This window comes from Rhinolophus hipposideros (assembly GCF_964194185.1).
Source record: "Rhinolophus hipposideros genome assembly, chromosome: 5".
Lineage (NCBI taxonomy): Eukaryota > Metazoa > Chordata > Mammalia > Chiroptera > Rhinolophidae > Rhinolophus > Rhinolophus hipposideros.
In genome coordinates, this window is record NC_138051.1 from 78636149 (window position 1) to 78651505 (window position 15357).

Here is a 15357-nt window from a genome sequence, read left to right on the forward strand (position 1 = left end):
GGCCAGGGGAATAGTTCTAGGAAGGAGAGGATCTGCTCCCTGCGTGCCCCAGGTCTAGTTTCCATGACAACTAAGGCTCTGTCCTGACATCTCCATCTGTCTGTTCCAGATTCCTGGAGCAATTTTGGCCATCACTTAGTTCTCCTTGTCCTAATATATCCTTGGCCTCCTGCTCTCTGCTACCAGTAACTTGAGCATGCTTTCTGCATGATTTCCCAGGCCACCTGCTGGGGATGCCATAAGCCCAGTCTCTTCCAAGCTGCAGGCCTCCTGGGCCTAAGGCAGTTGAGCTGGAGTTAGTGTTTTGACTCGAAGGCCAGGAAAGGGGATCTAAGGCACTCAGACCCCCGGCGTCCACCTGCCAGCTCTTCAGGCCTTGCAGCATGTACCAGCCTCCGAAGATGCAAGGTCTGGGGCAGGGCATGGAAAGGCCTGGAGTGATCAGCTGGAGTGAGGACTCCTGCTGACCTCTCCCACCTCCACCAGCAACTTCATGGGATGTGGGCACCTCCTAACTGCATATGGACGAGGAAGGGGGTGAGGCTTTCCCGTCATGCCAGGCCAGGAGAGCAGGTTCCCAGGGCTGGGTGCTGCTGCTGTAAACTCCCTTTGGAGAGGAGATGCCATGCAACCAGGATAAGCTCTTTGACATGCTGTAACCCAAGGGGAAGGGTAATCCCTCAGGCATCTCCCCCAGACCAAATACCCTTGTCAGGGGTGGTTCTGGCCTCCAGCCAAGTGCCAGTGGCTGCCCGGAGTGGCTGCCTCTCTGCTGTCTCAGGCAGGGTCCCATTGCTCTTCTGTCCTTGCTCCCATAAGGGCCTGGCCAGTTCCTCCTCCTCGGCTTTCCTCACCGTCAGGCGGATGTCTGAGCTCGAATAGGTGTAGCCATGGCCAGCAGGGCAGATCTCCCTGAAGGCCTCTGCAAGATCGACAGTCAGAGGACACGCTGAGAGATGCTGTTCCTGCAGGACCCCAGCACCATCCCTTCCCTCCCTTTGGAGAACAAAGCTACTGTGGCAGCAAGGAGGGAGGGACTCCAGGTTGGGTTAAGGAATTGAGCCAGAAGAAAGAGTAGGGTCTTCTGGATGAAGGTTAGGGACAGGTGGGGGGAAATGGCCCTTGGAGGAAGCCCCTTGATGCCCAGAGCTGAGAGGGAAACAGAGGGTTACCTGTGCCAGGCAGGGGGCATTTCTCACACTTGCTGCCCCATGCTTTGCCCACTCGGCTGCAGCAGCATATCTGCTTGGTGATCCTCTGGGCCAAAGGCAGGGCACAGATGCCGGGCCCCAGCGACCTGTAGCACAGCCCCTGCTGCATGGACACAGCCTTGTCCGCTGCAACAGACACAGCAGGTGGGGATGGCAGGTAGCCAGCAGGAGAGGAAAGCATAGGAGGGAAAGCTGAGGATGGAGGCATCGCGTGCACTGGGATTGGCCTGGCCCAACTCTCAGTGCGGAAGTTTGGGGCCCTGACAATGCTCACAAGAATGTTAGGAGGAACAGCTGCAGTGGAACACTTTAGCACCTTCTTATGTTACCTGTTTGAGGATACCCTTGACTCCCATTCATGTGGAGAACCTGAGAGCAGGAAATAGGGAGGTACCTGCTTGTCTCCAGGTGCTGAGTTTATAAGTGTCTACTAAAGCCCAGCATGGGGGTGAGTGGGCAGCAGTGTGCTCTGGGGACCATAGTCTTCTTGGGGAGATGAGACAAGATAAGAACCAAAGGCCTGATGGGCAGCTTTGAGGACAGGGACCCTATCTTGGTCATCTTTGTAACCAAGGCACCCTACACGGCATCTGGAGCAGGCAGCTATTCAGTAAATGCTGTTGGATCAATGGATAGATGACTAGATACACGAATCAAACTCTGGTGGACCAGAGTGAGGGCAAGCTGGGCGGGGTTTCTATAATAACAATGCTACAACCATTGTCCCCTTGCTGGTAAATATTACAGACTATTCTCTTGTAAATTAGCTCAACAGAAGATGAGGAGGCCAGGCCTTGGTGGAAGAGACTGAAATCCTAAGAAGTCTGGACAAGGGGACGAGGCATGGGGTAAAGAGGGCAACACTTACAGCTCAGGAACTGATGACTCTGGGGAGTCCTGGTCAGGACTGAGCAGCCCAAGTTCAAATCCCTGCTTCACCATGAGCTACATGACCTCCCTGGGCTTTACCTTCTTTATGTGTGAAATAAGGTGATGATTCCGTGGATAGTAGAAGACTGTATTTCTGCCTGTCTGGCACCTGTGCCCCCATATTCTGATAACAGCACCCTCATTTTGCTATGGGATCCATTCTATCCCCCAGCTTTGGTTCATGTGATTGGAGTGGAGGCTGACCCCACTTCCTGGCTGAAAAAGTACAGCCCCTTCCCCTGGTCACAGCGCTCGGGTCAGGGATGAGCTCTTGACAATTAGGCCCAATGGTAATCATCAGTTTGGGGACTTTTCCTGGATTTTTAGAAAAGAGGTGCTTTTAATTTTTCAAAAAAATTGAGTTTGCAAGGCTGGGAGATGTCGGCCTGGAGTGTCTGGTGGCCACCTTTCAAAGAACTATGAAACCGACACAGAGGAAACACTAGAGCAAGAAACATCCTCGTGACACTGGGGAAGCCTGGATCTGGTCAAGTCCAAGGAACACCTACTGTGTTTCCCCGAAAAGAAGACCGGGTCTTATATTAATTTTTGCTCCAAAAGACGCATTAGGGCTTATGCTCAGGGGATGTCCCCATCCTGAACAATCATGCTAGGGCTTCTTTTCCAGTTAGGTCTTATTTTCAGGTAAACACGGTAGCTCTGGCCTTCCTAGTTGTGTAGATGAATTCATTATATTTGTTTATGGTGGTTTGAGTTGAGATTCTGTCACTTGCAACCCAAAGACTCCTGACTAATAAACTTTCTTTACAGTGAGTGATATATGAGAAAATGCCTTGTCAAAGGTCATGTGCTACACAAAGGTCAGTTATCAGTCAGTCCATGAACCTGGGTGTCCAGGGGCAAACCTGCCTCCAGCTGCCACTTCCCTTGGGATATTGTATGCAAGGGCTCTGTCCTTTGGAGCAGGAGGGTAGAGGTGACCTAGCTGAGAATATTAGGAGGCGGCCCAGCCTAGAGGAACCCTTGTAGATTGCTCTACTCGCCCTGGTCAGGTGACAGGGAAGAGGGCAAAGCCCAGAAATGAAGGGAAGAGAAACTTTGAGCCTGCCCCCTCTTACTTCCAGGGAGATGAATCATCAGAGGAGACTGGAGCGGATAACATTAGGGAAGGAGAAAAAAATAAAGAACAGCCAAGGGCCATCTCTGCTTTCCTATACTAAAGGTCTCTTTTTGGCACTAATAAATATGTCACCTCAGACATTAAACACACCTGCTTGATAAAGGAATTTTCAGTGGGGGTGGGGGTGGAGAGAAGGAAGGGCTGTATGCTCATCAGGGACTTGATTACATGTCTCGTCACCAGGAGGTCTTCCCAAGAGTGACCTGACATGTTCTCCCTACTCTGGGCACACTGACTCTGTGGGTGCCCACTCCTAAGACTCTTACTGTGTCCTCTCCCTGGAGACACACGGTGGATCGACTCCTCCCTTCAAATGGGATGCTTCCTCTGGGTGGCGCTGGTGTCGTGTTCATTCTGTGATCTCAGACCCGGCAGTTTGCAGGTTGAGGGCTTAGATAGCTTGAGGGAGCTTTGCTGAGTGGAGGTGGCTGACCTGGGCTATCATTTTGCAGGGGCCAGTGGGGACTGGTTTTATTCAGCTCTGGTCAGGTCTCCCTGCCCCAGGAAAGCCCTGTCTGGGCCATGGCGTCCGCTCTGACATGGGGGTTGGGTCTGTCAGCCTGGGCCTTTCCCAGCTGGAAACCACAGAGGTCACTGGAAACAGCTGCCTGGGTGTGTACACGCATGCGCACGCTGACATGATGCTAATACGACTTGTGACACGTATGTGTTCATGGGTGCCGAGACACATTCAAAACCGCAAGAGACCACAGGATTACGGAAAATCCCCGGGGCTGGGGCAGCAGTGCCATTCATGCTAGAGACAGACCCCTCGAGAAAGGTCTGCAGCTAAGTGACCAGGCTGCTAAGCTCAGGCTCTAGAAGAGGCAGCCGCTGCTCAGCCAGATATTAGAGCAGAGGCAACACACATTCCCTCAAAGTAAATGAGGCAACAGGTAGGACAGAAATGATTAGACAAAGTAGAAAACCTCAAACTGCAAAGTCCCCAAAGAAATGCCTAAAGCCAAAAGTGAAGTAGTAACTGTCTCCGTTCCAGCAGCAGGAAACAGATCCATTATTGTACATTGGGCCCAGTTCCAGCTTGAGTTTTTGACACTGGGCCCTGGGATGGGGCCTGGTGGAAATTTCTGCTCTGGGCCCAGCCTGTGGATGCTGAGGGTCCCATCTTTCCTCCCAGTGTCCCCCACCCCTGGGCCCCACCAGCACTCACACACACAGCGGCTTCTTGATGGATCCAGCATGAGGCCAGGCCTGCAGGTGCATAGGTAGCTGCCCCTGGTGTTCACGCACTCCGAGTCCTTACACAGGCCCAGGGTCAGGCACTCATTGATATCTGCAGGGATGGAAAAGATGACCAGGCGCCCGCCCCACCGAGGCCTGATGGGGGGTGGGGCAAGGCTGGGGCAGAGATCTTCAAATACTTTCCCCAAATGAAAGGACAACGATAAGAGAGCTGTCATTTATTATGTGTGATCCCTCTCTCTGTGCCTCAGTTTCCTGATCTGTAAAATGGGGATAATAATAGTAACTACCAGCTAATCATAGATAGGAGGATAAAATGAGATAAAAATTTCAAATCACTTGGTCCTATAACTGGTAATAATGATCATAATATTAAGAGCTCATGTTTATTGAGTTCCTATTATGTGTCAGGTACCATGCCAGGTGCTTTACATATAACATCTTATTTAATTCTCACAATTTTATCAAGTAGGTCCACATGTCCTCATTTTATAGGTGGGGAAACTGAGGCTCCAAGAGTCACTTGCCCAAAGTCACGCAGCTAGTAAGTGACATGCTGGGAGGCAAACAGAGGAAGCAGAGAAGGGGATATTTGGGGTTCGAAGGTGGAGAAAGTGTTGTCTAGACCCTCTTATTCAGCTTTGCGAGATCTTGAAGCTTCTCTGCAGGACCCAAAGTCTGGAGAACATGTCTGCAGTGAGCTGCAGTATGAAGGGACCCCAAAAAGAAAGAGGAGGCAGGCGCTTGGGGGCAGAGGGTTAGGAGGGTATGTCTCCAGTTCCTTCAAACTCTCCTGCTTCAGACAGGCCCCCCGCACCCCCGAGACCAGGGAATACTCACACTAGGAGCTATGTCAGCTCCCTTTGTGATCTCAAAGATGTTTCACGCCCCAAACTTCTTTGTGCCAAGAGCAGATCCCAGCTCTCACACTTGAAGCTCCAAGAAGCCAGGGCCCCTCTTGGTGATGGAAACTTTGTGGCTGACATGGTGGCAGCAGTGATGGTGAGCATGAAAGGTGTGTGAAGGGCACCCACCTCCAAGGCCAGGAGATCACACCTGGCAGCCCAGCATCATCAGTGCCGTCTGCTCACTCACTTTGGCTTTGGGGAAATTGGCACCGAGCACAGGAATGAAGGGGCTGAAAGACGACCCAACCACTCCTCGGCAGGACGCCCCGCTGGAAGGAGAACTAGGAAGGGAACCTGATCCATTTGCTTCCAGACTGTGGCCAGAGCGATATGTCTACACACAAATCTGACTTGCCTCCACTTTGCTTGAGAAGTCTCCGGGCTCCCTATCAGCTCCCAGACGGAGCCCCTACACCCTGTCATGGTATCCAAGGCCTTCCGCCACATTTCTCCAAAGCCTGTGGGTGAGTACTGGCTCTGAGGAGACCCTGGGATGCCCGTGTTATCTCCTGTCTGTACGCAGTCTCTACTCCAGTCAGCCCAAATTACTCCTTTGTGTACACTTGTTTTCTGTGCCTGGAATGCCCATCTCCCCTTTGACTCGCCAACACTATACATTTTATAAGTCTAGGTCAGGTATCACCTGAAGACTTCCCCGAGCCTCCAGTCTGGGAACGGCCCCCACCATGCAATCCCATAGCACCCAGTGCTTCTTTCCATCGAGAGCACTTTTCTCATGGTGTGTAATTTTTAAGTTGTCTGTCTTCACCTGGGACAGCAGCTATGTATGAGCCATCCCTGTGTAATAGAACCTAGCACAATGTATGCAGTTCATAGCAACACCCCAAAATTACCCTGTGGAAGTGGGAGAGAAGAATGGAGAGAGAGAGGAGGGATGGCGCATGTGAGTACAGAGTTGAGTGGGTCCATTCACGCACAGGGAGACCAAGGCCACAGACATGGGAAGGGTAGAGGTTTCAGGGGCATGGTCTCCTGGGGCGGTCCCCTTGGCATCTTGGAGGTCCCCCTGGCATCTTATATACTGGATCCGCCGTGGAGGGAGAGCAAAGAGCTCATTTGAGATTCTGGGAATAAGTTTAACCTTGGCAGGCTGGGAAACCTTCCAAGAGGAGAGGCCCCTGAGGACAGTTTATGTATGAACGACCTTACTGCCCCCTTCAAGGGCAAAACTATAGACATCTTCCCACATCCACTGTCCACTAGGCCCGCAGCCCACTACCACTCAGGGGGGCTGCCCCAGGCTGGGCTAGGGGAAAGGCCCACCCTTTTGCCTGGTCCACCTTTTCTTATCCATGGGCCAGAAATTCCCTCTAGGGCATGGTATCCCATAGTCACCCCAGGGATCCTTAGACTTTTTTGTCCTGAATAAACCTTCAGAGAGAAGGCCCTAGGAGGCCATCTGGGTCAATCCCTTGTCTCCAACCCAACTTCACCCAAAGTACGCCGTACAGAGCCCCCGGCTAGAAGGCCCTGCTCAGATCAGACCTATTGCCAGGCCACAGCCAACAGGGGCTCTCCACTCAGTGCCTGAGCTGCTCAGTGGCAGCCGCTGTCCCCTCAGTGAAGGCTTCAGGACCCCGCAGTCATTCTGGTACTCCCCACCCCCTCCAGAATCCTCTGTAGTGACAAAGCCATAGCTGAACCTACTTCCCACCCCTCTGTCCCAAGGTGCCCCTGGGCCTTGGCCCTCTAGGGGCTCTCTAATGCAGAGTACCCTGGGCCTCAGCTGACCTTACAGAGCTGTCAGCTAGGCCAGCAAGGCTAGAGTCTGCGCTGTACAGTCCTTTTCTCCTCCAACTGTGCCCTCCCCTCCCCCCTCCTGCTGTGGGTTGAGGTGGGGGACGCCTGAGCAGCTGAAGGTGCTTTGTTGAGGAAAATCCACAGAGGTCCCCATTAACTTAGGCTGACTTGATTTCCCATCCTGGAGTCAAACGTCCTCCCATCCCAGGGAGATTAGCCCTGAAGATGAGTGGATGTGTGGAGACTGGGCTGGCATCCTCAGACACGGAACTACACAGCCCTAGAGAGGTACCTGGCCCAGGTCTGGGAGGGGGTGGGTGGAGATGGGGAGGAGGGGATGGGCTCAGCTCCCAGGTCCTTTCTCAGGTCAATCTATCACTATCCTCCGACTTCTTTAAGCCCCTGGAAACAACAGTTCCCATAAGTCCCCCAAACGGGGGCTTAGAGATACCTAGTAGAGACCACTCAGGCAGCATCAACGGCTTCTCCTGTCTGGGGGTGGGCGGGGGTGTCCCTACATCATCAGATCTCTGCCGTTTCCCTTTCCCAAGCCCAGCCTTGGCCCCTGTCATCCTTACCTTGACAATGAGTAACATTTAGTCTCTTGTAGCCCTGGGGACACTCCAGATGACCATTTTCAATCACTGGGGAGGCTGAGGAGTAAAGACACAGGCAGGTCTCGGTGAGGGCCCTTGGGCTCCTCTGTCACCCATGCTGGGAGCTGGGGTGCAGTCTGGTTCTCTAGCCCACCCTGCAGGTGTGAGGCTCCATGTCTCTCAGCCACCACCCCGGGCAGCTGTGCCTCCTTGGCTGAAATCCCTTCCCTGGTTCCCACCAGGTTACTCTTATCTCACCTTACTCTTTAAAATGATACTAATTAACTATATATCTTATAGACAGTTATATATTCTATGTCAATGTAATACAATATCAATATAATACAATCATATCAATATAATGCAATATAACATATGATTGAACATGTTTTGTTATTACTTTTCTAACTTTTTCTTTAGAAGTGATTATAGATTTGTAGGAAGTTGCAAAAACTAGTACAGAGAGGCCCTGAGCCCATCACCGAGTTTCTCCTAATGGTTACATCTCATGTAACTGCAGTTGTTGTATTAGTTTTTAAACATCTGGATGCAATTCACACCCTGGATCAATTTATTTTGATACTTGGTTTTAATGCTGCAGGACCTGACAAAGTATCCTAGCTCTGAGATGGAAGAAGCTCACGAGTGAATGCTCTTGCAAAACCATTACATTCATTTTTCACTCACATTCACCCACCACGTGATGCTGTTGTTGAAATCTGGCTCGTAAATTTCCATCTTCCTGGAGGTCACTTAGTTGCTCTTACAAATTCTAATTGAGTTATAAAATTCCAGCTTTCAAGTTTTTCAAGAGTGCAGATGGAGATGGTTTACAGCATCCATCCCATAATGAGGAAATAGTTTTCAGTATTTTGGTGCTGATACACTTCCCGCCTTGATTTCACAACATCCCCCCTTACTTTACAGAGAAAAAAAAATATTTATGTTAAATAAAACTGGGGGGAAAATCTCCATTACTTCGAAGGGCCAGAGTAGTACGGCAACCTTCTTCTGCAGCTCTAGCAGGTAACAGGACTGACAGCCGCCTGTCATCCCAGAAAAAGGCGGCAAATGGAGAAAACCCATCTTTTTGTTTAAAACAGAAAAACTCATCCTTAAGTTTGACAATTCCTTTGCCAAGGCATAGCCAGCAATTCTCAAGGGGTATAAGGGATTTTTCAGACATTATTCCAACACAAAGTTCTAAAAGAAACCATTATACTTTAAAGGTCTTTTCTTATAAAGTTAACTGCATGACTTCCTGTAGCAATCTGCCTTCTTCGGGCTTGGACTTCTTTGTGGCAATAGCTTGCTTATGAAGGCTGTGATAAGGGAATTCTATTTCCAGGTCTCTGCATCGCCATTACCTTACCTGCAGTCATAGCACCAGCGGCTACACTTCCAAAGTTGTGTGATAACGTTGATTTTTATTCAAAAGTTATTTATTGTTGAGAATATATGTCCTTTGGCTCATTCTTTCTTTAGTGGCTGACAAAAAGATAGTTCTTCATATATTTTATTGTTGAAATAGATTCTTGCAAATACCAAGAGACATGTTAGAAATAGCTATACTTTCATCCAGTTGTACAGCCAAGTTTGAGTGTCTCCTTGTTTTTCCATGTTTTTCTAATCAATACAGCTTTGATTGTCATTAGCTGCTATCTTTGGGCAAGGTTTGTTAGTAATGACAGCAGATAAAACTATATTTCATATAGCCTTCTTGATCTTTGGATTCTGGGCTCCATTTTGGGTCATATCTGAGAGGCTACCAGTATTTTTACTTTGACATATGGATGACTACAGGTTAGAGGAGAAGTGTCAGCTTTGCATTTTTTAATGAGTACTTGTGATTATGTTATTAGCATTATTTTGAATTGTATTTCTTTGCAGGGATTTTTTTTTTTTTTTAGAATCACTTCTCCACTTGGTGAGTGTTGCTTTAGTTAAAACTAGACAACGTAGGGTGGCCAGATGCCTCAGTTGGTTAGAGCGTGAGCTCTCAACAAGGTTGCCGGTTCAATTCCTGCATGGGATGGGGGTCTGTGCCCCCTGCAACTAAATATTGAAAACAGCGACTGGACTTGGAGCTGAGCTGCGCCGTCCACAACTAGATTGACGGACAATGACTTGGAGCTGATGGGCCCTGGAGAAACACACTGTTCCTCAATATTCCCCAATTAAAAAAAAATCCAGATCTAAAATTATAAAAAAAACCTAGATAAAGTAATTGAAAAATCCCATAAACCGAGCATTGTTGTATGTTGTGTGTTGTGATATGCCAGACAAACGTAAAAGGCACCACCTTTTCTTGGAACCCCAGTTTTCCCCGAGGACTGTCATTAGCTGCTATCTTTGGGTAAGGTTTGAATTGCCAAACATGACAGGTGACAGTCTGACATACGGAACGAAATAAGTGAGGATATAAATTAGTCTTATTTTTAAAAAATTAGGCTTAATGTTTTTTTAAGATTAAAAAGATGTAAATATAAGTTGTAATATTTGTTCCTGCCATGGAGGATTTTGCTAGGGGTTCCCATATTCTCGACGATGGGGACTAGTCTCCAGCCTAAAAGGTCACTGAGTGGATATAAATGTGGATTCTGAAAATGCTGGCATTGAGGCAGAAGGATGGGAGAGATACTGGGAAATATGAGCAGCCCCACGCCCAGCATTTGAGCTGTACGATTCAGAGTGAAGGGCGAGGACAGGTATCACTGCCCCTGCCACTGTCACCCACACCAGGCACGCCTCTCAAGTGCTCCCAACACATGCAGGATTTCCCTTGTCATAGCATTAATACGCTGCTCCGTGACAGCCTGTTGTCTTGCCCATCTCCCCCAATAAAGCATAAGCTCTATGACAGCGAGGACCTTGTCTTCCTTGTCACTGCTATGTCTCTAGAGCCAAGCATGGCACATGGAACAGTATAGGCACTCAGTCAAAAGGGAATGAATAATAATAGCAAACACTAAAATGGCACTCACTAAGAGCCAGGCCCTATTATAAAGGCTTTTACATTTATTAACTAATTTCATTCTCATAACAGCTCTTGGAGGTACTTACTAATATTATCCCCATTTTACACATGAGCAAACTGAGGCACAGAGGGGTTAGGAAACCTGTCCAAGGTCACCCAGCAGGTGAATGGAGCTGGGATTATGATCTCAGCTGCCTGCTCCCAGAAGATAAATTCTGAACCATTACTTTCTACTGCCTCCAAATAAATAAATGATTGAATTTATGCAAGTCTTAGGAATTGTCTAGGCTGAGAATCCTAGGGTCTAGAGGCCCCAGGGAGACACCTGCCCAGCAGGAAAAGTATCACCCTTCCTGGAACTCTCCCCTATCCCTTTGCCCCCTTTTAAATAAGAGATTAGGAGAGTGAATGAAAAAAAAATACAAGGTTACCCAGAAGGAAGCCAGAAGAACTAATCAGATGCCGGATAAATGTATATAACCAAAGTGCCACGCAGAATATATAAAGGAAATGGTGAAAAACCTATATTACCCCTCATGGCCCCTCAGCCAGATCAAGGATAAAATAACAGGTTGAAAAATAGAGTGAGGAGGATTTGTGAGATCTGGAGAGAGAGAGTAGCTAAGCCGTGATTTCTATGGGTGCTTCAAGGAGACACTTGGGAGCTGCCAGCAACCTTGTAATTGGGACACTTAGACCCGAGGAAGCAAAGCAGCGGCAGACAGATCTGCTGGAATCAACTGTCACTCCAAGGAATCTGAACATCACAAAATGCCCATGAATCCTGTAGGGCAGAGATGTGTAACTTTCCTGGTAAAGAAACCTGGACCACGTGGGCCTGGAACTGAGGTCTTCTGGTCGCTGACCTGCGCCTGTCCATTCACTGCTGCACGTCTGTCTGGGCACGTACCGGGAAGGAAGCAGAGGGCCCCTGGCTGCAGCCTGCCCTTGCCCTGCACATGCTCTCCCTTGGCTGCTGGGACTCCCAGGGAGGCCTCAACAAGGGCAAACTAATTGCTGGAGACAATTTTGGCCCCGACTCCATGACAGAGCTTCAGGGAGGAGGAGGAGGTGGAGACACGTGTCTGGCCAGAGGGCTGTCGACTAGCCATGCCAGTTTCAACCTAATGACAGATGGCTGCAGCAGAGAGGTGTGGAGGGTCCCCTGCCACCTACCCTTTTGCCCAGAGAACACACACACACACACACACACATACACGCTAGATGAGGGTGAGCCAGCTGGAGCTGAACCCCCAATTTGCAAAACTCGGCGAATGCTGGAGAGAAACTTCTAGTTCCCAGAGCAGGAGAAAGAATATGGCTGCTGGGGGCAGCCAGACCTGCATCCAGTTCCTGGTTCCAGTCTGAAGAACTGTGTGACCTGGACCACATTTCTTAACCTCTCTCAGTCTTGATTTTTTCATCTGTAGAAGGGGGGACAGAAACTCAGTTCGTGGATTGTTATGAAGATTAACTTTACCGAAACAATCAGTGGCAGACTGAAGCTAACACGATGCCTGCCACAGTCCCTTAAAAGCTCCCCAAGGCTCCCTCCCTTCCTCCCTTCCTTCTTTCCTCCTTCCTTTTTTCCTCCTTCCTCCCTCCCTTCCTTCCTCTTCCTCCTTCCTTCCTTCCTACCTTTTTCCTTCCTTCTTTTCTTCCTTCAACATAGTTTCAATAGCAAACTGGACTGCTGCCCTTTACTGGCTAGAGAGATTAGGGCAAGTTACTCAACCTCTCTGAGCCTCAGTTTTCTTATCAGTAAAATGGGGATGACAATTCCTTCCTGGATGGGTTATTGTGAACACTGAACAAACATGTAAATCTCTGAGCACAATGCTTGTCACGTGTTCCTAATTATCATAATGTTCATTATTCCACATTTTCCTCCTTGGTGAAGTCCTAATGGATCCCCCCAGTAATTGTGGAAATTCCACCCAAAGATGGGCTCTGACTGCTGCCTCAGGGCAACACTAGAGCCAAAGTGAGCATCTTGGTCACCACAAACAGTGAGGTGGAGAAGGGTCTGGTCAGACCCCTGCCTCAGAGAGGTGCCATTCCAGCCACCCTACCCCCATCCCTCCTTAGAGCTCTCCAGGCCAAGGTGCCACATGTCAGCGACACCCCCGCTTGGGAAGGGAGGGCAGGGACTTGAGTCCAGGCAAAATTCCCAAGAGGCTTCAAGTCCCTTGGAAGAAGCTCTCAGAACATCCTCAAGTCAAAGAGATGCTGCTTTTTCCAGCCCAACAACTGGAATTCTGAAAACTCCATTTCTTTATTGCAGGAAACGGGTGTCTCACCCAGAGTTCCAGCAAAGAGGAGCCCCACCCAGCACAGCTGTTCCCCAAGCCAGGGTCCCCTAGTTCAGCGAATGCTAAGTGCCCGAGAAGCGGCGCAGGAGGCAAAATAGAGACTGGTTAGAAACAGGGCCCCGGGGTCGTGCAAACCTGGGGGTTCAGACCCAATTTCCTCACCTGTAAAATGAAGACAGTAACACTCAACTCCTGGAGACATTGTCAGCATGCAAGGAGATAAGAAAGCACTTGGCCTGGCACATATGAAGCGCTCTGATTCACGATGATGGTGACGATAATGGCATTGCTGCCGTGACCTGCCTCACATTTCTCTGCTCCAACCTGGCCACATGCCCAAATCACCCTCACATGCCCAGGGGCTGGCATCACAGACCTGTGCCTGTCACACTCCTCGTGGGCAAGGGCTATGACAAAACCAAGCTTGTTTTCTACTGAGCGTTTCAAATGAATGTTCAGATGTGCATATGAACCTCCATTCACCCTCCCCTTGCCCCACATCAACTTCCTTCCCCAAGTCCTTCCACAAACCTGTTCTCAGTAGGCACCCTCCCCGTGGCGGAGCTCAGCACTGCTGGGCACACGCCATTATATTTCTTGACAGTTGCAGTTTTTAATAAGCTGCTCCTTGCACTCAGTTTCGAGGTGAGCTCTGCTTACAGAAACACCCACACGTCAGCTTTTGCCCTCCTGAACTGCACGCAACAGGCCTACCCACTTTTCTCTGGGCCAAGTCTTTCAACACATGTCTGTTAACTCTTAGGCCTGGGCTGCAGGTAGCTGTCCTGCCTGTCCACTCAACCCCAATTTTGTGGAGGGCCATTTGTCCTTCACGCACATGTTATTTATGAAATACCGCCGCCTAGAGATAGGGTTAGCATATGAAATTCTGTGAAATTCTGGTCTGGGGTCCTGATTTTTGTTGTCTTCAGGCAGGCTCAGGCCTTTCCAGAACAGTCAGGGAGATCGTGGTCAGGTGAGAGAGAATCAGACACACTGTGGTGTTTGAACCCTAGCTGCAGTTGTCCTAACTCTGTGACCTTGGACAAGCTCCTCAGCTTTCTCTCAACTTCATTTTCCTCACCTGTCAAATGGGGATAAAGAGCCTTGGCTTGCAGATTTTTGTAACAATTAAATGACGAGTGACGAGCCTAGCATAGTGTAAAAGTTCAGTAACTGGCGGCTATTATTGTCTTTAAGAGAGAAAGCTACAGAATCCTTTGAAGGGGCAGAGCAAGAGTTACCTCTCCCTGGAGATACAGGGAGGGGCCTGGGTTCTGAGGTGAACTCCTCCTGTGCCAGGCAGATGGAAAGATGATCTCGGGCAAACAGCTGGAGCCCACCACTGCAGGCCTTGAGCTGTGTGCCAGCCCTGCCTGCCCCAGCAAAGGGGCCTTGGGGTTGACACAGCCAGTGCCAAGCCAGATGGGGCAGCAGCCAACTTTCCAGTCAACCCAGATGTCTGTCTTTCTCAGATGAAAACTCAAAAATGTAGCTTTCATCAAAGTGGCTTTTGAGAGCTGGGTTCTCTCCAGACCCTGGCAGGGGGACTTCAGAAGCTCTGAGCAGGGACCTTTGATAATGCTTGCGGGGTCAGGAAGGTCCCTCAGAGCGAAGGGAGAAGGGGGGGAACCATAGGCTAACCTAGATTGACTGAGCCATCTCCCTGAGAAAGAAAGCACTAGGGAATTTTTCTAGAAGAAAAGGGATTTGTCTGTGCCATGTAATTGAGACTTCAAGATGGTCCTTTTCCATGTCAGAAATAGTAGTATTCTGCAGGGATCTTCTTTGACAGTCCAGCACAGAGCCTCAAAAGCCAAAGGTGATTTAGGGAAAGCCATGAAGTCACGTAGCTCCCCCACTGCTGGCTGTGTTACTCCCCTCACACTCAATTCTGCTAGACCACCCCATTGGGGATGACAAAGCCCTTTTCTGAGGGACACAGCTTCATTTTATCGGAGGAGAAATAGAGGCTCAGAGGGGCAAAGGCACCAGGGCTGAGAATGTCCTAGAATCCAGGGGTCCTGCCGGTCTGTCCCACCATTCCCAATCCCACCACAGCAGCTGGCCTTTCCTTCCGCTGACTCTTGCACAGTAGCTTGCTTGTCATGTCTACTTAAAGAAACATCCCCTGCCTGGCCCCAGGCTTGGGCGTGGAGCTAGGTGTCTGGCACCCTGTCAACACAAACAAGGCTCCCAGCTCTTGCCCCCTCTCTACACAATGCCCAGCTGCACTTTAACGTGTTTTAAATGTTTACGTTGCCCTGGTCTTTGTTATTGTGGTCTTTGGTGTGCTGGAATGCTTCACATTCCAGGGT

The 15357-nt window shown here is 49.6% G+C and overlaps 1 protein-coding gene across 2 annotated transcripts in view; it reads right to left on the reverse strand.

The window, feature by feature from the left end:
• The window catches only part of LTBP2 (latent transforming growth factor beta binding protein 2), a gene marked incomplete at its 5' end in the record, with an annotated part of 99394 nt that overhangs the window by 26736 nt on the left and 57301 nt on the right, over positions 1–15357 (reverse strand). For both annotated transcript variants that reach the window (XM_081047536.1, XM_081047537.1), the window contains 4 exons: positions 707–922; positions 1173–1337; positions 4454–4576; positions 7733–7807. In XM_081047536.1, the coding sequence (XP_080903662.1) occupies positions 707–922; positions 1173–1337; positions 4454–4576; positions 7733–7807 (579 nt within the window). The remainder of the gene's footprint in view (positions 1–706; positions 923–1172; positions 1338–4453; positions 4577–7732; positions 7808–15357) is intronic.